The sequence below is a fragment of the Pan troglodytes genome, chromosome 6 (genome assembly GCF_028858775.2).
Source record: "Pan troglodytes isolate AG18354 chromosome 6, NHGRI_mPanTro3-v2.0_pri, whole genome shotgun sequence".
Lineage (NCBI taxonomy): Eukaryota > Metazoa > Chordata > Mammalia > Primates > Hominidae > Pan > Pan troglodytes.
The window spans coordinates 41390828-41413645 of record NC_072404.2 but is presented as its reverse complement, the minus strand read 5'-3'; the positions used below and the strand labels follow the sequence as shown (position 1 = coordinate 41413645).

The 22818-nt window shown below is 40.0% G+C and overlaps 1 protein-coding gene, 1 long non-coding RNA gene and 1 pseudogene across 9 annotated transcripts in view; 2 read left to right on the top strand and 1 right to left on the bottom strand.

The window, feature by feature from the left end:
• The window catches only part of HERPUD2 (HERPUD family member 2), a 64726-nt gene extending 61726 nt beyond the window's left edge, over positions 1-3000 (top strand). For all 6 annotated transcript variants that reach the window (XM_016957266.4, XM_063815300.1, XM_063815299.1 and 3 more), the window contains 3 exons: positions 209-532; positions 1238-1355; positions 1816-3000. In XM_016957266.4, the coding sequence (XP_016812755.1) occupies positions 209-532; positions 1238-1355; positions 1816-1977 (604 nt within the window). In that variant the 3' untranslated portion in view covers positions 1978-3000. The remainder of the gene's footprint in view (positions 1-208; positions 533-1237; positions 1356-1815) is intronic.
• A 1033-nt stretch (positions 3001-4033) lies between these two features.
• The window catches only part of LOC129144547 (uncharacterized), a 61177-nt gene continuing 42392 nt past the window's right edge, over positions 4034-22818 (top strand). For all 3 annotated transcript variants that reach the window (XR_010158834.1, XR_008548968.2, XR_010158835.1), the window contains exon 1: positions 4034-16506. This is a non-coding gene — a long non-coding RNA (uncharacterized LOC129144547). The remainder of the gene's footprint in view (positions 16507-22818) is intronic.
• LOC129144546 (guanine nucleotide-binding protein G(I)/G(S)/G(O) subunit gamma-5-like) lies at positions 19704-20011 on the bottom strand (annotated as a pseudogene).

The window sequence follows — 22818 nt, the reverse complement described above, 5'->3', positions numbered from 1 at the left end:
AACATCCTTTCCTGTGCGACATCTACCATCAACCTTGGCTCCACTTTTCCATTGGAATTTGTGCTTACCTAAGAAGTGTGGTGCAGGAGTTGGGATATTCCATATTAGGTTTATGAAAAATACATATAGCTCCCCAAGAAGTTTAAAAAAATATGGTATGGTAAAGTTTTTTTTTTCTTTTTAATATTTATTTTGGTGACTATTTCAGTCAAGCTGCAGTTTCAGCTCAGGCCACATCAAATGTCAACCCAACCCAGCCTACTACTTCACAGCCTCTAAATTTGGCACATGTTCCTGGAGAAGAACCCCCACCAGCTCCAAACCTAGTGGCCCAAGAAAATCGACCCATGAATGAGAATGTTCAAATGAATGCACAGGGAGGTCCAGTACTAAATGAAGAAGACTTCAATCGAGACTGGCTAGACTGGATGTACACGTTCTCACGAGCTGCGATTCTCCTTAGCATTGTATACTTCTATTCTTCTTTTAGTCGGTTTATCATGGTAATGGGAGCCATGCTACTGGTTTATTTGTGAGTGATGTTCATTAACTTTTTGTGGTTTAATTTCTGCAACTGTTCAGCACAGAATCTGGTGTAGGGTAGTCTGTTGTGAATGTTGAGTGAAGGAATATGAATGCTGGGCTTTAGATATCTGGCATGTTTTTGATGCCAAAAGCAAGGGCAGGTTTTGTTGAGTGAGAATGTTTATCAGAATTATTTAGAAGCAGACTTTTTGTTTACTGTATTTTATAAAAGTTGTTCATTCAGTGAGACATACTCTATCCATTATTTCGAACTTAACAAGTGTGTGATGCACTCCTGCATAAGGTCGTCCTCTTTCATTAGAATTACCAATAGTAAGTTCTATAGGTATAAGCCAGATTTTTTTCATAAGTAGACTATTTTTCCCCTGCTCCCTTCTCTCCAAGGGGCAAACAAATATCTAAGTTGTATTTCATTTTGAAAAGTACCAGAAAAGATTTATGATTCCTGATATGTTTTAATAACTAACATAGAGCCAGTGAAGTCCATGATAGACTTAGAGATTTGGGTTGGTTTTCTTTTGCTGTCATTGCTTTGAAAAGGGTAGTTCCCTGTCCTGAAGTGGGAGATTTGGTCTTTTTATTTATTATAGTTCTAATCATTTTTCTCTTATAGGACACTAATAACATTTTATAGTGTTACAAATAAAAACAACTGTGACTTATTTTATTTTCTCTTTATTTTACTGAACAGACACCAAGCTGGATGGTTTCCTTTTAGGCAAGAAGGAGGTCATCAGCAGGCTCCCAACAATAATGCCGAAGTTAACAATGATGGGCAAAATGCAAACAACTTGGAACTTGAAGAAATGGTATGTGATTGAAGCTTTTGTATACTTAAGATACTGAGATTTTCCCAGCACGGTATGGGACCAACATGATGAAAGAATGTTGGATGTTCCATAAGTATTTGTGAAATGGCACATGAAAGAAAGCTAACATATAAATTGTGGTGGTTTCATTTGGGAGAACTTAGAATATTATACTGAATCAGTCATATATTATAACTAAATGGGAAGAAGTAACTTTTTTTTTCTTGAAAATAGCCTAGAAATAAAATTATACACATGGTAAGAATTTATTGTATTGCATTGGCAGTTGTCCCCTTTACGGAACAGTGAGGAATTTATCAATTTTGGCCTTAAAGATTTCTAATGACCACATACATACCACTTCATAGTCCTTTGTTCTACAAAGAATTTAACTGTCTTCTATTATGAGCTAATGCTCGTTCACATCACTCAGGAGTATCTTTCTTGTTTTGCTTGAAAGGAGCGTCTTATGGATGATGGGCTTGAAGATGAGAGTGGAGAAGATGGAGGTGAAGATGCCAGTGCAGTTCAAAGGCCTGGATTAATGGCTTCAGCTTGGTCTTTCATCACCACCTTCTTTACTTCACTAATACCAGAGGGGCCTCCCCAGGTTGCTAATTGACCTGAAAAACTGTGCCAGCTACAAGGAGGGTGTGACTTCAGGAAAGTGGTTTAAATAACAGTGCAATTTCAAAAAAATTTATAACTTTCTTTTGATCATCATGTACAGAGGTGTTTTTTTTCTTTAGGCTTCTCATGCATATGAATATTTTAAGCACGAATGGACTACTAAATATCTGAGTTTTTTTTTTTTTTTAAGATCCTAACAGAACATAGCGTAACAATATTGGTCTTCCAGGTGTTACTCATTTCAATTATGTGTAGTATACCAGGACAGACCTATTTTCATGTCTTATTTCTTTAAAGAGCTGCTTCATTGGCCGGGCGCCGTGGCTCACGTCTGTAATCCCAGCACTTTGGGAGGCCGAGGCGGGTGGGTTACTTGAGGTCAGGAGTTCGAGACCAGCCTGGCAAACATGACGAAACCCCATCTTACTAAAAATACAAAAAAATTAGCCGAGTGTGGTGTCACGCGCCTGTAATCCCAGCTACTCGGGAGGCTCAGGCAGGAGAATTGCCTGAACCCAGGAGGCGGAGGTTGCAGTGAGCCGAGATTGGGCCACTGCACTCCACCCTGGGCGACAGAGTGAGACTCGGTCTCAGAAAAAAAAAAAGAGCTGCTTCACATATAAATGTCTATAGCTAGTAGCCTGGCCCTTTAATGTTTAATTTGAATAAATATATCTGTTTTCTGTGAATTATCTTGAAAGTTTTAAACAGAATGACCTCATAGTTTTTAATAAAGAATATTATTTACCTAAAATGTGCTAGTAGCATCTTGCCCAGCCATAAAGCAATAAACTTCTCAATAATCTTAATTTTGATATTTGAATAAATAATGGAAACTTTCTGTATTAAGGGCATGTATCCCATCAATTGGAATCAGTACCTTAACAGAAAAAGGCAGCTCTTCAATGGAATTAACGTGATATAAAATGTTTGATATAGGCAGTACTTTTATAAAAAAAGATAAGCTGGAAATTGCTCCGTGTAATTTTTTAAATAAAAAGTCAATTATGGTAAACAGTTTTATGGGATATTTGTTCAAACTCTTCACCCATTACTTGCAAACATTTATGTAAATTTTAGTAGTTGTTTGGAAGGGTTGCTGAAGTCTTAAAGGTCATTTACACCTCTTTCCATTCCAGATGGATATCTCCTAGTTAGATTGAAACCTCATTAGTTTATTTAAAAATCCCTGTGAAAGCCAATTTAATGTATCATGAGAAGGCAGTAAGTTTCTTATGGGATAGCTAAATAAAACAAATATGTGTGGGAGAACTTTATATCACATGAAATACATTATAAAATTATGAGTGTGGTAGTGGCCCAGGGGAAAAATATATATATATATGATTATATATATATGATTATATATATGATTATATAAAAATTTATATATTTTTATATAATTATATATAATTATATATAATATATATAATTTGTATATATTTATATATAATTATATATAATATATATGATATATAATTATATATTATCTATTTATATATAATTATATATAATATATAATTATATATAATATATATGATATATAATTATATATTATCTATTTATATATAATTATATATAATATATAATTATATATTCATATATATTTATATGTTTACATATAAATATAAATATATAAATATATATAATATATATTATATAATATATATATTTATATGTAAATATAAATATAAAAATATATTATATAATTATATATAAATATAAATATATATTATACAATTATATATTTATATATAAATATAAATATATATTATACAATTATATATAAATATAAATATATAAATATATATTATATAATTTATATATATTTATATATAATTCATATATTTATATATAATTTATATATTTTTATATATTTATATATAATTTATATATTTATTTATATATAATTTATATATATTTTGATATAATTTATATATATATTTACATATAATTTATATATTTATATATAATTTATATATATAATTTATATATTTATATAATTTTTATATATAATTTATATATTTATATGTAATTTATATATTTATATATATTTATATATGATTAGATAACATAACAGTAGAAGATTAAGAAAACATCAATAAATTATTTTCTGATTTGTTTACTTACAATGATAAAAGTGACATTATCAGGGATGACTGCTTAGTTAAGCGTTTGAAAAGTAAAGTTAGATTTCTATTTATAAATGTCAAGACATCATGATTGAATATGAACAATCAAATCGTGGAAATACTAAGAAAATGTAGGTGAATATATAACATTGGAGTGAGAGAACACTTTTATGGCAGAGTCTTTAAAGATTGCTGAGTATATAATGTTTTGACATAAGTAATTTAAAGGCAAATAATTAGAGCACAAAAGATAGAAAAGGTAATAAATGAAGTCTTAAATTCATTCCAGTAAAAAATAATTTGTATCCAGTAAAAAAAAAAAAAAGCACTCCAATAGGAAATGGGTAATAAAGATGAAAAAAGGTAGTATCCAGTAGTTAAAACTACCATATTCTTAAGATGATATTTAGTGTTGGTGAAACACCTACCTCTCCCTCAGACCCACGTTTTGAAAGGCTTGTCTAAAAATATATACTATTATTATACTGTGTGTCTACTGTCAGTGATAAATGATTTGTATTAGTATCCTAAAATCCTAAATACATCTCAGATAACAACCCTTCCACCCCAATACTGATTTGGAAGAACTCCAACTGGGGACCACTGGTGCTGGGGGTAAATAGGAAGACAGCTATTCGAAGAGTTAATGGTTAAGGTTGTTCCCAAATTAATGAAAGACATTAAGCCACATAAATAAGAAATGCTGTTGACCTCTAAGCAGGATAAGTTACAATGAAAGTTATACTTAATTACTTCATAGTAAAACTACTGGAAAACAAAGACTAATTTTAAAAGTAGCCAGAGGAAAAATATATATTACTTTCAAAGGAGCAACAGCAAGCCTTGAGAGGGAATTTTCAGCAGAAGTAATGATAGTGGAAAATGGAATGGTGTTTTCAAAGAGCTTCAAGAAAATAATAGTCAACCTAGAAGACTATGAGGCAAAAATATCCTTCCAAAGACACGTCCAGACAAAGGAAAATAGAATTTGCCACCAATGAAAAGTACCAAAAGTATGAAAGGAAAGTACTAAAGGGTGTTGTTGGAGCAGAAGGAAAATGATCACTGACCACAGCTGGAGGTGCAGAAAGGCATTGAAAGGCAATGGAAAGGGTAAGTATGTGTATAAAACTAAATAAATATTGAATGTGTGAAACAACTTTTTACTTTCTGGGGTCTTAAATATATAAAGAACTAAAATACATCACCAAGAGAAGCACGTTAAGTGTGGAGGGAGGTAAATGTAGGGGTCCCCAACATTTCTGGCACCAGAGACCGGTTTTGTGGAAGATAATTTTTTCCCAGACGGTGGGTGGAGGGGTGGAGGGATTGGGAGCATGGTGTTGGGATGACACTGTCCCACCTTAAATCATCAGGAATTAGATTCTCATAAGGAGTGCACAACCTAGATCCCTCACATGCACAGTTCACAATAGGGTTAACGCTCCTATGAGAATCTAATGCTGCTGTTGGTCTGACAGGAGGTGGAGCTCAGGCGGTAATGCTTGCTGGCTTGCCACCCATCTCTTGCTGTGCGGCCCAGTTCCTGACAGGCCACTGACCAGTACTGGTCCACAGCCTGGGGACTGTGGACCCCTGGGTAAATGGAATTAAAGTATTCTGAAGTCCTTGAATTGTCTTGAAAGTGAAAATGGTGGAGGCACTGATTTATATTAGAAATTAATAAATCAGGGGTACATGTTTCAGTTTCTACAGTATTTTGTAAAAGAATAAGAGTATGTAAAACTAACAAGATAACAGAAGGAGAATATGAAATACAATAATCCAAAGGAAGGCAAAAAGAAAAAAAGGCGCATAGAACAGATGGGAACAAATAGAAAACAAACACCCACATGCATCAATCTCTACATCAAGCATATGTGGACTAAATATTCCAATTCGAAGGCAATATTATTATCACCCTGGATAAAGAACAAATATAATTCTCTGAGACTTAAAAACAACATACCTTAAACAAGGATATAGAAAGATGGAAAGTAAAAGGATGGAAAAAGGACTATCATGCAAGTATTAACCAAAAGGAAGCTGGTGTATTTAGTACACGAAGTAAACTTTCAGGTATTACCAGAGTATGAAGGATATTTCATAATGATAAAGGGCTTGCTTTACCAGTACTATACCGATGGCTGAGGTATTTGGGCTGTCTGTGAGGCTCAGATGGGCTGCCTGTGGCCCTGCCTCACCTTGGAGATGGCCCAGGAAGCTAACTGAGACTTGGAGTTGGTCGAAGAGGAGCCAGACTCAAATATTTGAAGATTGTGTGCGTGTGTGTGTGTGTGTTTAGGGGAAAACATGAGAGGTAGAGTACTATTCAAAAGGACAAGAAGTGGAACATTTTCTTTTATAAATCAAATAAATGGTGGCTCTGAGCCTTCCCCCACCTCCTGCCTTTTTTGGGTCCAGATTGCTAAGAGATGTTATTAATGATAGCTCACACTTACGAAATTATTGCCTTCTAAGTGCTTTGTAGGTATTAATTTATTTAATCCTCACAACAGCCTTAGGAGACAGGCATCATCACTACCATCGCCATTTTACAGATGGAAAAACCAGCAACCATCAGAGCTGGTATTCAAAATAAGCCAATTCAGATTCCGAGTCCCGGCTCCTAACCATGGAGTGGCCTCAGGGTTTTATAGTTTGTCCGGCTCTTTGGATGAACATCACACCTCATGGAGGAGAGTCCCTTCCATTTTAATGGCTCCAGGTTGTCATGGAAATCCTCTGTATACAAGAGGGTAAGGAGGAGGATGAGAAGCAATACATGCTTATTGGGACTTTCTATCACCCCAGGACTTATCCAGGTACATTATAACAATGTTGAATACAGTATTAGTCCCATTTTAACTATGAGGAAAATAAGGTTTGGACTGTCAGAGACAGAGCAAGACACATTGGTAAGGGCAGACAAGGGATTCATCTGACTCCAATGCCTCTTCCTTGGTAAACCAGACTGGCTTGTCACACCGTGAAATTAGAGTCAACTTGTTAAATCTTGACAGGTTGCTAAATTATTAATTACACCCCCAGGAGCTGTGACTGGAGCAGCAGGGATGCTATGGCTGCACTGTACTATTTTTAGCACTAGATGGTGCTGTAACACTGCACATCTCTTCCGCGGTGGCCCTTGGAGGAAGGTTACTTCAGGGCTTGGAGACCCTGGAGGGAAGGATGCTACCTTACCAGAGCGTGAAAAATCATGGAAGACAGGATACTCTCGGGCCCTGAGAAAGCTGGAGACTGTAGCCACCAGGTGGCTCCAGGATGTGCAGTACTGGCGTCTGGGTTTTGCTCACACAACCGTGAACTCCTGGTCCCACCGAGCCCTAGCGAGTGGATTGGAGCACACACCCACCCACCTCCTCAGAGCTCCTACGAGTAGAGGAGGTACCTAGGCACGTGGGAGCTTGGCGCCTTGTTAGGTGCTCAGGATACTGGTTGTCCGGAATCCCAGTGAGGTGCAGTCCCGCCCTTGTGCCACTTTCCCATGCGCTTCCTGCCCCCCTGGGGGCTGCAGAGGCTGCAGAGTTGTCCAGCTTGAGAAACTGTATCAAGGTTGCTCCCTGACGGCCTCGCAACTCGCTGAAGAGCTGCCTTCAGTTCAGAACAGTTTTAGGGAGATTGTCATAAACTCAATGAGTTTAAATGATTTTACACTGACTCTTCAAAAATGTCAAGGTCATGAAAGACAAAGAAAGGCCGAGGAACTGCCCCAGACTGGAGGAGGCGGGAGACATGGCAGCTGTGAATGCACCGTGGGTCCTGAACCAGAAAAAGGAGCTCAGTGGGACGATTGGTAACTTTTTGATGCAATCTGTCGGTGAGCTAATAGTATTGCTTCGATGTTAATTTCTTGGTTTTGATCACTGTACTATAACTATGCAGAGTGTTAACATTTGGGGAAGCTGGGTAAAGGGTATGTGGGAATTCTTTGTGCTATTTTTGCAACTTTTCTCATCAAGTTTGAAATTATTTCAAAATTGAAAGCTAATAAAAATTACAAAAATGTTCTTAACATTATTATGGAATATTTCAAACATATAGAAAAATATAGAGAATAAGCCTGGCCACTTTTACAGGTGGCTCAAAGGTACTGTTGGCACCAGACAGAGGAATGAAGTTCCTGTAGGAGTTAAGCATTGAGCTCTGCTGTCTCGCTTTCTGTGTCCAGAGGTGGCTCTGGATATTGAATTAGACCATTACATTTTGGGCAAGAGCTATTTAAATTTTTGACAGCCTCTACTTTAGAATAAATCAGCAGACAATCCACCTCTATGGCCATAGTATTTGCTTAGTGAGATAACACCTTATTCCAACGTCCTACTTAGCAATTCTCTTGGGAGACAATTTTTTTTCCAGACCTTGTCTTTTATTACAGGGATCTAATCATTACTGTCTAAAACAAAAACATATAGATAAAGATGGCCCCAATTGCTTAATGCTGCTTTTGATATTTTTCTTTAACTTCTTTAACTTTCAAAAATGAACTTTTAATTTTAGAACAGTTTTAGAGTTTCAGAAAAATTGCAAAGATGATACAGAGTTACCATATTCTCTGCAGCCAGTTCCCCCTATATTATCAGCTTACCTTAGTAGGGGATATTTGTTGCAATTAATGAACCAATATTGATACATCATGATTAACTGAAGTCCATACTTTATTTAGATTTCCTTAGTCTTTCTAATGTCTCTTTTCTGTTCCAGAATCCCCTCCAGGATTCCAAGATATCACATTAAATTTAGATGTCATGTCTATTTATGCTACTCTAGGGTGTGACAATTTCTCAGATTTCTTTGTTTTTGATGTCCTTGATATTTTTGAGGAGTATGGGTGGAGTATTTTTATAGGATGTCTCTTGATTTGGGACTTGTCTGATATTTTTCTCATGATTAAACTGGGGTTATGTGTTTTTAGGAGGAAGACAACAGGGGTAATGTGCCATTTTTGTCACATCATATCAAGAATACATAGTATCTCTGGGCATGGTGGCGGTCCATAAAAATTAGCTGGGTGTGGTGGCAGGCTGCTCAGGAGGCTGAGGCAGGAGAATTGCTTGAACCCAGGAGGCAGAGGCTGCAGTAGGCCAAGACTGTGCCACTGCACTCCAGCCTGGGTGACACAGCGAGACTCCATCTCAAAAAAGAAATACATGATATTGACCTTCACCACCTGGCCACCTGGTAGTATTTGTCAGGTTTCCCCACTGTAAAGTAATTCCCACCTGCCTTCCACACTGAGCTCTTTGGAAGGAAGTCACTGTGTGCAGCCAAGAAGGAGCAGGGAGTTATGCCTCACTGCTTTGAGGATGGAGTATCTACGTAAATTATTTGGAATTCTTCTCTATGGAGGGATTTATCTCTTGCCTCCCAATTATTTATTTATTCAATCCATTTATTTGTGTTAGTATAGACTCATGGATATTTATTTTATACATTGGGTTTTAATCCAATATGACTTTATTTTATTGCTAAAATTGTTTCAGCTTTGGCCATTGGGAGCTCTTTCAGGTGGCTCCTGTGTTCCTATTTAATTGCTGTATAATAATTGTACATATTAATGTGGTACATGTGTCATTTTGATCTGAGCATATAATGTGTACTCAAATCAGGGTAATTGGGATATCCATCACCTCAAATTTATCATTTCTGTGTGTTGGGAACATTCCAAATCTTCCTTTCTTGCTATTTTGAAATACACAGTAAGTTCTTGTTAACTATAGTCATTGTACTGTGCTATCAAACACGAGAACTTATTTCTTTTATCTAACTGTATTTTTGTACCCATTAACCAACTTCTCTTCCTGCCTCCCCCTCACCCTTTCCTGGCCTCTGGTAACCACCAATCTACTATCTTCTTGAGATCCACTTTTTAGCTCTCCCATGAGAGTGAGAACATGTGATATTTGTGTTTCTGTGCCTGATTTATTTCATTTAACATAATGTCTTCCTGTTTCATTCATGTTGCTGCAAGTGACAAGATTTCATTCCTTTTCATGGCTGATTAGTACTTTATTGTGTCTATATGCCACATTTTTTAATCCATTCATCTGTTGATGGATACTTAGGTTGATTCTACATTTTTGCTATTGTGAATAGTGCTGCAGTAAATATGGGAGTGCAGATATCTCTGGTATACTGGTTTCCTTTCTTTTGGATAGATACCCAGTAGCAGGATTCCTGGATCATATGGTGGCTCTATTTTTAGCTTTCTGAGGAACCTCCACACTGTTTTCCATAGTGGCTATACTAATTTATATTTTCACCTATGTGTACAAGCTTGCCCTTTCTTCATGGCCTCAAGCATGTTATTTTCTGTCTTTTTGATCATAGCCATTTTAACTGGAGTGAGATGATATCTCATTGTGGTTTTGATCTGCATTTCCATGCTAATTAGTGATGTTGTGTTCCTTTGATATATCCCCATCATTGAGACTTTTCTTTTGAGCACTTGCTTATTTCCTGGCATAATAAGATGTTCCAGGCTCATCTTGTATATTTTCTGCTCCGGTGCTAGAATCAGCCATTTCTCCAATGAGCTTTTGGGAGATATTTGCTTTCTTGATTACAGTTAGGATTTTCTCATAAGGGAAGTTTGTTGATGGCCTGCAAACAAATAGTAAAATAGTATGTGATGCCATGAAAATTAATTGCATTTTTCCTTCTAGATTTTGCATATAGAAGACAGTAAATTTAAAAAACAGTGAAAGAAGAAATGTATCTGAGAATTCAATCAGTCAATAGACTTTAGAGTGAATATGATTTTTGTGTGCTCAAAGGCATCTTTTCAGTTTGGCTTTGTAAGGTTTCATTTTTTTTTTTTTTGGTAGGAAAATATAAATAAAAGAGGAAGGAGCAGGGGAAGTGGAAAGTCACCTGCAGGAGCAGCCATACCCCCTGTCGCTGCCCTCATGGCCTAAGGTGTCTATAATAGCGTCAGTTTTCTTTTTTTTTCCTTTTTTTTTTTTTTTTTGGTTTTTTTTTTGAGATGGTGTCTTTCTCTGTTGCCCAGGCTGGAGTGCAGTGGCATAATCCCAGCTCACAGCAACCTCCGCCTCCTGGGTTGAAGTGAGTCTCCTGCCATGGGCTCCTGAGTAGCTGGGATTACAGGTGTACACCACGATGCCCAGGGAATTTTTGTATTTTTAGTAGAGATGGGGTTTCAGCATGTTGGCCAGGCTGGTCTCGAACTCCTGATCTCAGGTAATCCACCTGCCTCAGCCTCCCAAAGTGCTGGGATTACAGGCGTGAGCCACCGCGCCCGGCCAGCATCAGTTTTCTTTGTGCATCTTTTCCACAATCCTCTCACTGCAGATGTTTTCAGTCTTTCCCTCTGCTTGGTATACTTTTCTCTACTCATAGCTTCTTAGTAACCGCTGCCTGTTACGATCCTTCATCCTCCCATTTCTGCCTCATGTCTTGGTTCTATGCATTTTTCCAGTTTCAGCCCTGTTGTTGACTGCTGGATTCCTATCTGTGTTTCCCAGTTAAAATTCTCAAAAGAAGGAACCTGACTGACTCAACACAAAGTTTCTTGCTAGACAATATCATGTGTCAAAAGTCAGCATATCGACGGGTTGCCTGGGCTTAGTGTCAACACAGTTCCATCACCTGCTGCCTGAGAGTGAGGTGGGATCAGTTGCCAGGCTCATTTGGTCCTGCCCCTTCAGCAGAGGCTTTAGCATCAGTTGTCTTTAGAAGAGGCTGTGGGTACCAAGGCTGGCCTTCTGCTTCGTGGCTTGGTGGGGAGGAACAGAGCAAGAGTAGTTAGAGACCCCTGAATAGGATCAGGAGTGCCCAGTACTAATAAAGCCAGTATTTGTACAACACTCTAACATTTGCTAAGCACTATAAAGTCATGATCTCATTTTGTGCATACCTGGGAAACACTTATTCTACTATACTCTGATTGCCTTTTTCCTTGGGTCTCTCTTACAAGCAGACCACAGGGACCCTGAAGGCAGGAACTATGTCCTGTTATTGTGATATCCTTAGCACCAACTCTACAGATAATATTCTAGAAATATTTATTAAATGTAAGAATTAAACAATAACATGTCTTCAAGGTGGACAGCTGTTATTACTGTTTTACAACTGAGGAAACTGAGTTTCAGTTAAGTAATGCAAAGTAATTTGAATAAAAGACTGGGTTCCTTGTAGCCCAGTCCTTTTACAAAGTTGTGTTCAGAGAGAAGTGTTTGACTCTCTCTTTTTTCCTGTCATCCTGTACTTCCCGCCATTTTTCTTTCCCATGCCAGTCACTGCTGGGGCTTCTGGGCCCTCTGGGTACTCTGAACCCCTCTAGAATGACGAAGAGTCCTCGCTTACTCCTGTCAAAGGGCAGAGGGCAACAGTCCCTTGGTAATACTTTAGCCACCTTCGCTTGTTTTTTTGTGAGAAACCTCCACAGAATAAAAGTCTTCCACCTAATTAAATTGGCTGATATCTGGTAGATTTATAATGGAAATAGAATCTTCATATCCTAGGCTGGAATAAGGGTTAGAGGCAGATCTGAGGTGGATTGGGGATGCTGTTTCAGTTCTAAATACGATGAGTTGGAGGCAAAAGGGAGGAACAGCGGAAGACAGACTTCCAGGAGGAGGGGTCCAGGTTTGGATGCTGGACTGGAACCTGAGAGATGGATTGTATAGGGCATGGATGTGGAGGTTTCAGAGAAGTAGCAACTAAAATTGGTGCCACAGATGAGGTAACTGGTAAGTAATTTAAAAGATTATTATTCAATGTCAAAACCATCATAGATAATTATGGATTAAAACGGAAAATTAGCATGTGTAATTAAGTCACACACAAAGACCTCAGAGAACTTTAGTTTTTGCCGGAGGGCATTTTGTACCCCAGACTCTTAGGAAAACATAATCACATGCTTCTCTGTTAGGCATGCATGTGTGTGTGTGTGTGTGTGTGTGTGTGTGTAGATATATACTTGCTTCCCTTTGCTGTCATTTTCTTGTTTTGTGCCCACTAAACTGTGTCCTTACTTTTTCTCCATAGTGCCCACCAGGTTACCTTGTTCATGGAGGGCATCCATATGTGGAAAAATGCTCATTGCAGCTTTACTAATAGTAGTGAAAAATGAAAAACAATATAAAGTATCTTTAAAAAGGGCATGGTATGGTAAAATAGGATGTATCCACTCTGTATTAGTCCATTTTCAGATTGCTACAAGGAAATACCCGAGACCGGGTAATTTATAAATAAAAGAGATTTAATTGACTCACAGTTCTGCATGCCTGGGGAGGCCTCAGGAAACTTACAATCATGGTGGAAGGCACCTCTTCACAGGGCAGCAGGAGAGACAATGAGAGCCAGCAGGGAAAATGCCAGACACTTATAAAACCATCAGATCTCGTGAGAACTCACTATCATGAGAACAGCATGGGGAAACCACCCCATGATTCAATTACTTCCCACTGGGTCCCTCCCACAACACATGGGGATTATGGGATTACAATCCAAGATGAGATTTGGGTGGGGACACAGCCAAACCATAGTACACTCAATGGAATGTCATGCTGCCATTCTATGATGGTTGTAAAAAATATGTTGCAAACTCAAAAATGCATATGTATTTTCTCAAAAAACGTACCTGTCACGCACCATTTCTTAAGAAGCTGCTGGACGGTATGTTTCCGGCAGAAAGAATGACAATAGAAAAGGCCGTCAGGACTCCAGACATTGGAGTTATGAGTTACAACTTTAAAATAATGAAAGCTCCCTATGTTCAAAGAATAACAAATGATAAAGAGTAAACCAAGGAATAAAGAGCTGGGGGCACTGGAATCTGGAGATTCAAAGCAGGAGAGAGGTGAAGGAAACCCATAGGCTGATGATGAAGGGAGCTCCCAGGCTGGTGGCCAACAGTGGAGCTGGAAGGCAGCCTCTGTGAGTTGAGGGCCATCATCGCAAGATCCCTGCTGTCTTAGTACTGTCTGTGAGACCCGAGGAAGAATGCCTGGGGGAGGCTGGTCCTGTTTCTTCTCTTGGCTCAGTGCTATTAAAGCTACTGCTCTCCCCTTGATGCTTGGGTTAGCTCTGAACTCCTCCTGAGGGCTGACAGAGGAGCGCTGTGAATTTAGAAGAAAATGCAGAGCAGCCTCCTCCCTCCGAAGCTCTTTCTGACAGGTGTCTAGTAGGTGGTTCAAATTATAGTTCTGTCTGATGCCCCAGATGTGTTAATTTATGGTTTCCATGACTCAGCCATAACCTTGCCTGCAGACATCCCTACAAAGGGCTCTCATAGATTCTCAGGGAAGCGGAAGCCAGCCTGTGATGCCCATTTTTCCACATTCTCTTCTGTTGGGAACCCTTGTAGAATAGCGTTGATATTTTCCTTCTCTTACACAGACTTGTGCTTCCTAGGCAATTTTTACAACACTATTTAAAGAAAAGCAAGGGAGTGACTAACACAGAAGGCAGGAAGGGGTTATCTGTCGGGGATAAGGACACTGTGGCAGAGGCAATGTGTGATGGACAGTATTGTTCAGACATAAAGGAGGCCACATTTCCAACCCCCTTTAGAGTTAAGTCGAGGCCGTGTGGCAGCTCTTACCAAAGAAGGCAGAGATGTGTCACTCCTTGAGAAAGGCAGTTAAAAGCAGATGTAAGTTCTCTGTGTCCTCTCTTATTTATTCTACTTAACTAAAAGCAAAAATTCCAAGGTGGTGAAATGATGAGTCTTAAATTACTGTTAAGACTCTTAACAGTCCTAAATTTGTTCCAGAGCTTGTGTTTCAATGGGGCCAGAGCCAGGGTCTTAAATTACTGTTGGAGGTGGCAAGGACAGCTCCTGAGCCTGCATGGACCGTGATGTGAGAGGGACATCAATGTATGCGTGCGTGTGTTTTACATCAATGACATTTTGAGATCTGTCTGTAGCTGCTGTGATACACTAATGCAGGCACAAGAGGGGCTGCTAATGTGGTCATAATATTCTATTTCTTAAACTGGATAGTGGGTACATGGGTGTTAATTTTATTATTATTATTATTATTTTGAGACAAAGTCTCGCCCTGTCACCCAGGCTGAAGTGCAGTGGCACAATCTTGGCTCACTGCAACCTCTGCCTTCTGGGTTCAAGTGATTATCCTGTCTCAGCCTCCTGAGTAGCTGAGATTACAGGCGTGTGTCAACACGCCCGGCTTATTTTTGCATTTTTAGTAGACACGGGGTTTCTCCAAGTTGGCCAGGCTGGTCTTGAACACCTGACCTCAGGTGATCTGCCCACCCTGGGCCTCCCAAAGTGCTGGGATTACAGGTGTGAACCACTGTGCCCGGCCATTATTATTCTTTAAACCACATAATTTTTATATACTTTTCTGTATGTACTGTATATTTCATAATAAATATTTAAAGTCAGTCTCTTATGTACATTGTGACCACCTGAAATTGCAAGTTCATTGATCTTTTTCACTTTGGTCCAGCTGACAGTATATGTGGGAACATAAAGTCGAACAGTGTTTTGGAAAAGCTATTTCACAGCATATCTCAAAAACCTAAGTATTCTCCTTTATCCAGCAGTTCCACTTTGAAGAGCTGAATCTAAGGAAATAATCCTAAATATCAGAAAAGCTTTTTACATAAGGATGCTTATTGCACCATTATTAACAGTAGTTAAAAAATGGAAGGAAAAGACCATGGTTTATTGAAATAGAGTGTATCGACTCGATGGAGTGCCATGCACTATTTCTAATTGATGTTTGTAGAAACAATGTTATAACCTCAAAAATGCACATGACAGATGAACAAGAACAGGATACAGGATTGTGTCTCTTGGGTGATTATAGCTATGTAAAAAATGTATGAAACAAAGAACTCTGTGCCTGACATCTGCAAAGCCTGTCCTATGCCTAACTGTTCTTTGAATCATTACTTTAAAATACAGTAATTTAGGCATAATCCAGTGTATATACTTTAGGAGGAAAAATTCAAACGTGTTTGAAGTTGTATATGAGATTCTTTTCTTCTTCCAGATTAGGCTTTTAAATTCAAACATAGATTTAATAAATCTGACTTGGTTCAGCAATACAGTTGGAACAATTGAACACATTTGTATGTGAGGATGGAGGAGGGAAGAATGAAAAGGAGGGATTGGGAAGGGGATGGGGACAAAGTTCATAGAAGCACAGTGGCTAGACCTGTAACTCATGGCAGTGGCCAGCTATTTGTCCAATGAGCAGGAAATGGCCTCTAAAGTTTCTCCATTGTGTCTATGACCTTGCATTTCAGCATCTGAAAAGAAAACACAAGAGGTTCGGTTGGTGCAGTGTTCCTTTCTTCCCAGGACTTTCTGGTCTTCAAGGCTTTCTCATGAGACAGAAGACTGATGGATGTAGAAGTTTCTAAGAGGACAGGTAAGCCTGTCTTCCCCAGAGCCTCCTCTTTCCCGCTGAAAGACCAAACCACCATGGTCAGTTCAAGCCTTCACTGTTCATTGTTTCCTCTCCAGTTACGCTGCCATGTTTTGAAGCAGGAAGACCTTACCACTTCTCAAAGGTCTTTAATTGCCTGACCACTGCTTCTCTTTGGAAGGCTGTCAGGGTGATGGAATCTCAGATCACAGCACAGATAAAATGGACAAAGAAAGAAAGATACGAGAAGGATGTAAAAATGTCCATAATGAACTCATGTATCTTGCGGAAACCTCTAATCTAATGAGAATGGATTTTGTTGAGCAGATTGTACACCAACAATTAATTATTCATGGCAGAGACATCATTAAGATTTCATTTTGTTTAAAGGCCTCTAAGTGACTTAGGAAATTGGGTTAAGCTAGAGAAGAATTTCAAGAAAGAGACAAGGGAAAGCTTTTCGTTATATTGACTTTTTCTAATATTTTCCAGATAGATATTTTGACTTGGCACATAAATTATACTCTGACTAAAAATCTCCAATGATTTGTCTGAGTAAGAGTCTTCACATGGGTGGATCATATACCAGTGTGGTCAGATGGAAGCAGATGGACAGAGATTTGTGAAAGGATTAGGAGGTTTATTCCAGAATTCTATAATAATTCAATTTGGCTTTTTGGTTAGGAATGTAGTGAGGAGTCTCCTTGAAATGACAATGGGATTTGTGCAACCTGTGACATTTTGCACTCAAGGATCCTTTTCCCAGTGCCCTATGGGATGTGAGCACCTGTTCACTTACAGTACATGTAAGATAAGACACTTTTAATAAAAACTCTGGAGACCTGGTGTAGTATAGGCCCTATGCCTGCTTATCTTAAAGACAAACACCAGAAATTGGTGTCAGGTTGCGAGTTCAATGTGAGATTGATTCAAAACATAAAGCTAGAGATCTAGTGTAAATTTTCAGAGGGATATTGATTACAGGATCAATTTCTATGGGCAATTAATGCAGGGGTTTGGTTTATGTTTGAATTCCAAGCACCCAGTGGTATTCAAAAATAGCATCCAATTTTACATAAAATGTAAAATTACATTTTGTGTTCGATTTGGGCACCCTGTCATGATTTACAATAAAGGTTTGGGCTTTTGTTTTCTTGTTCCTTCATTAGAAAGGTTAGGACTTGCCTTTCCTCCATGATCACTATTCCAGTGTCCTGGGTGCTTGGGATTCAAAACTAAACTAAAATTTCTTAGTGGTTGAGAAATGTTAAGGTTGAAATAGTAGATCAGGGCATGTCTGCATGGAGAACATCACAGCAACCGAGAACTGCAATAGAAGAGGCTTGGTAAAGGGAGAATCTCTTCCCTGTTTGTGAATTAAATAGTCCTGTAACACCTTTAGGGTAATAAAGAATTAGGGTTGGCGCCCTGCACCTACACGGCTAGAGTTGGGGAGAAAATAGACCTCCAGATGTGGAGCCAGGAAGACCTGGGTTGAGTTTTTAGCTGTGTCCTGGGCCAACAACCACAGCAGCAGCAACACCCACCACATGCACCGATCTCCATCTGCCTCAAAGAACTACACACTGTAGTAGAGGGAAAGAGTCAATAATCAATAAATGCACCAAATAAGTAAATTATGTAAATTTATATAAAAGAGTCAATAAATAGTAAGTGCAAAAAATAAGTAAATAAGTACATCTATTATGGTAAAAAGTGATAATTGCTATAGAAAAAAATAGAGGTGTGCCTAATAATTTATTTATGAAAATCTGCTTTAATATTTTTCGGAAAGCTGTCTCCTGGAAAAACAAGTAGTCTCTTAACTTTATACATTTCCAGGACAAAATATTATAACCACTGCTTAACTGATGGTGATATCAAGTCAAAATGTATGCAGCTTTTATACAATGGCGGCTCTAATTTCCAGCAGCACAGAAATTCTCCCAGTGGTTCCCTTATTTTAATATCACAGCTAACCACCTATTTATGTGTTTCTTTATCTCAGCCTCTCTGTACCTCTGTGTTACGTGGAGAGACGAGATGGCATGTTGTTTTCGTAGCTTGATACATACCATAGCCAGAATTCCAGAACACAGTTTACATACTTTACAGTTAAATGTTTAGGCCTCAAGAACAGGAATCAAATACTTTGCTTTCAACACTGCTTCCTTCATGAGAAGGAGAAATCTCATCCCTGAGGGTGGCTCCAGGGCCCTGGCCCCAGTAAAACGCAAGCCCTGGAACAAAGCAGAGGCCTGGGTAGAAGGAATTGTTTGCTCTGTTAGCTTAGCTTGAGGCCAAATAGAGGGAATTTGTTTTCAAGCCAGACAGGTGCACTTGAGGGTACAGAAAGGAGACTGGCATCTGGGATTGAGCCTCAGGATGGGTCCATCTTGACCTGTTTTTTTTTTTTTTTTCAACTGATTAGTCAATCATGGCTTGTTGCTTCTTAAGTCCTAAGAATTTTAGAATTCAGGCAGCCAGTAATGGTTTACAATAAAGACTTGGCACTTTGGGAGGCCGAGGCAGGTGGATCACCTGAGGTCAGCAGTTTGAGACTAGCCTGGCCAAGATGGGGAAACCTCATCTCTACTAAAAATACAAAAATTAGCTGGGCGTGGTGGCGGGCGCCTGTAATCTCAGCTACTTGGGAGGCAGAGGCAGGAGAATTGCTTGAACCCAGGAGGCAGAGGTCGCAGTGAGCTGAGATTGCGCCACTGCCCTCCAGCCTGGGCAACAAAGTGAGACTCTCCCAAAGGAAAAAAAAAAAAAAGACTTGGGTTTGTGGTTTCCTTGTTTCTTCATTGGAAATGTTAGGACGTGCCTTTCCTCCTTGATCTCTATTTATTCCATCCAGCCCTTCCCACCTCCCTCACCCCCTCTCCAGCAGGGTCTCCTTCCTGCTGGTCACACAGCTGGCGACTATAATTATTCCTCAGGGCTGTGAGGAGATTCTTAGCAATCCCTTAATGAAGTGCCCCAAATCTAATAGATAAGAATTGCACTGGAATATTCAGGATGCAAGAAATGTTCCAGTTCTTTTTTTTTTCTTTCATACTAAGTTTTACTGTATGCTGCTGCCAGTGTTTATAAAACAATGACCCTTGTGAAATAGAAATTCATGAAAATTCAGAGAGGTAGATGTTAAGGACAGACAAAAGTAGAATTTTGTATATTATGCACATGTGTTACAGGGATAAGCTTTTGTACAGGTTTCAAATTTAGCTGTCTTGAATATTCACTGGATCATAAGAAGCGGTTTGGGAAACCTTTGAAAGATTCATTTTACTGCAAAAAGGAACAGACTTTCTGGGGTCTGAAGGGATTTGTACTTGAAGATACTCCAGTGCGCAGAGGGTCACGTTGAGCATTCTGCAGATCGAATTGTTTTAAGTCTGCAGCTGCCTGGGAAACTTTTACGCATGTGAGTGTGGTTGAGCCTGGCCTCCAGTGGGAGCTGCTGAACCACTTTCTTCATAGCGGCGACGCCGGAGGAGCCAGGCATGGTGCACACGAGGGCCAGGCTGATTCATGGGTTGGTGAAATGTTCCAGTTTGTATTAAAGAATTGCAAACAGTGAAAATTCCAATGTCAAACATGAAACTCCAAAAACCTTGAAGTCAGGGTTTATCTCTCACCCCTCTTGACACTTGTCAAAACAGCATGCTGGCTCTGACCTCAGAATGCATCCAAACTTGCGCACTTCTCAGCAATTCCTCTGCCACCACTTGGGGCTCAGTCCCCGTTCTCTCTTCCCTCAGGTTACTTCAATAACGTCCTACCTGATTTTTCCCACTTCCACTAAACCATTAGTGCTCAGTCTTGAGATGGAGCAGGGCTCCCTCTGAGGGTCTGTCGAGGCCCTCAAGCATAGAAATAAAGAAAAATCCTAGTTCCTAATTCTAGGCACCTACCTCACCTTGAGAAGTAAATGAGCAACCTGATAAGAAGGTAAACAGTAGGGCCGGGCGCGGTGGCTCACGCCTGTAATCCCAGCACTTTGGGAGGCAGAGGCAGGCGGATCACGAGGTCAGGAGATTGAGACCATCCTGGCTAACATGGTGAAACCCCATCTCTACTAAAAATACAAAAAATTAGCGGGGAGTGGTGGCAGGCGCCAGTAGTCCCAGCTACTCGGGAGGCTGAGGCAGGAGAATGGCGTGAACCCGGGAGGCGGAGCTTGCAGTGAGCCAAGACTGCACCACTGCACTCCAGCCTGGGCGACAGAGCGCGACTCCATCTCAAAAAAAAAAAAAAAAAAAAAGTAAACAGTAGCTTTTTTTTTTTTAAGACAGAGTTTCGCTCTTGTTGCCCAGGCTGGAGTGCAATGGCACCATCTCAGCTCACCACGACCTCTGCCTCCCAGGTTCAAGAGATTCTCCTGCCTCAGCCTCCCAAGTAGCTGGGATTACAGGGTTGCGCCACCACGCCTGGCTAATTTTGTATTTTTAGTAGAGACAGGGTTTCTCCATGTTGGTCAGGCTGGTCTCAAACTCCCGACCTCAGGTGACCTGCCCACCCTGGCCTCCCAAAGTGTTGGGATTACAGGCATGAGCCACTGTGCCTGGCCAATAGTAATTTTAAACAACAGCCAAGGAAGCTAGAGCTACAAACTCTTTCGTTCCCTATAGAAACTAAAGGTAACATCTTCACATATGTCTTTGAGTTGTTTTTTATAAACCTGGACCCCCAGCAAATGGAAAATGCCATCTGCCGGCCTGTAGACCTCAGATAAGGGGGAACAAGGACTGAACTCTGCTTGCCAGTTATTCTAAATTTCTTCCTGAGGTGCCCAGAGGAAGTCATGCCCACAGGCCAGAGCTCAACATTCCTTTTGACTGACCCCAAGTTTTTAAACAAAGCTTAATCAATCACAAGTCAGGAAATCTTTGAATTCACCTATGACCTTTAGTCCTCCCAACCCCGTTTCAAGATGTCCTGCCTTTTTTAGGCCAAGCCAATGTATAGCTTCATTTTGTTGATTGATGATTTTGCCTGTAACCTCTGCCTTCCTGTCTATATTAGGCAGTTCTTGCATTGCTATAAAGTAATACCTGTGACTGGTAATTTATAAAGAAAAGAGGTTTAATTGGTTCACAGTTCTGCAGGCTGTGCAGGAAGCATGATGCTGGCATCTGCTTGGCTTCTCAGGTGGCCTCAGGAAGCTTACAGTCATGGTGGAATGTGAAAGGGAGCCAGGTACCTCACATGGCAAAAGCAGGAGAGAGAGAGAGAGAGAGATTGAGAGAGAGGGATTGGTGGGGGGTAGGTGCCACACACCATTAAAGAACCAGATCTCATGTGAACTCAGGGCGAGAGCTCACTCAGCACCAAGGGGATGGCCCAAGCCATTCATGAGAAATCTACCCCTACAATCCAGTCACCTCCCACCAGGCCCCACCTCCAATACCTGGGATTATAATTCAACATGAGATTTGGGCAGGGAGAAATATACAAACTATATCACTGCCTTAGAAAAACCCTTATCTGTCAGCCAGTGGGGAGTTCTGGTCTTAAGCATGAGCTGCCCAGTTCTCCTTGCTTGGCGCTTTGCAATAAATGCCTCACTTTTTCTTGCCGTAAATCTTGATGTCAGTGTTTGGCTTTGCTGTGCCAGGTAGCTGGGCCCAAGTTCTGTTTGGCAATATTCTCATCTGGTTCCTCTTGTGCTCAACACCTCGCAGTGGCTTCCATTCCACGTGGAGTAAAAGCCAAAGCTCCCCTATGCACCTCTCTGACCTACCCCCAATCATGCCCTCTCCTCAGCCCCTCCTCTCCAGCCACCCTACCCTCCTGCTGGTTCCTGAACACCTCTGGCAGGCTCCCACCTCAGGGTTCAGGACCTAGTCTTATTTCCCTGAGCCTTCCTCCGCACACACCCACCCCTACATTTCTCTATTTACCCGAGTCCCCATCACCATCTAGGAGACTGTATGTTTTACTTGCAGATTACATTTAGTGCTTAATCCATGGCTCTCCCTGCTAGTGATGTAGCTGTGGTCTTTTATTTGCTGATGTATCTCCAGTGTTTAGATCAGTGCCTGGTACGTAGTAGATGCTCAATAAATATTTGCTGAGTGAATGAGTGACTTTTGTGACTTCATCAATCATCTTTGAATTAATCTGGGACCTGGAATCTTATGAGCTCAAGAACATGGCTGGGAGAGGCCTGGGATCATGAGCATTCTTTAGGCACCACCTCCACTACTGCGGGTGGAGCCCAGGTACTCGGCCTATGTTTTGGCACTGCTGTTTAAGTAAGCTCACAGCAAGCTAATTGTAGGGACATTCACTGTCAACTGCTGGCCTGGC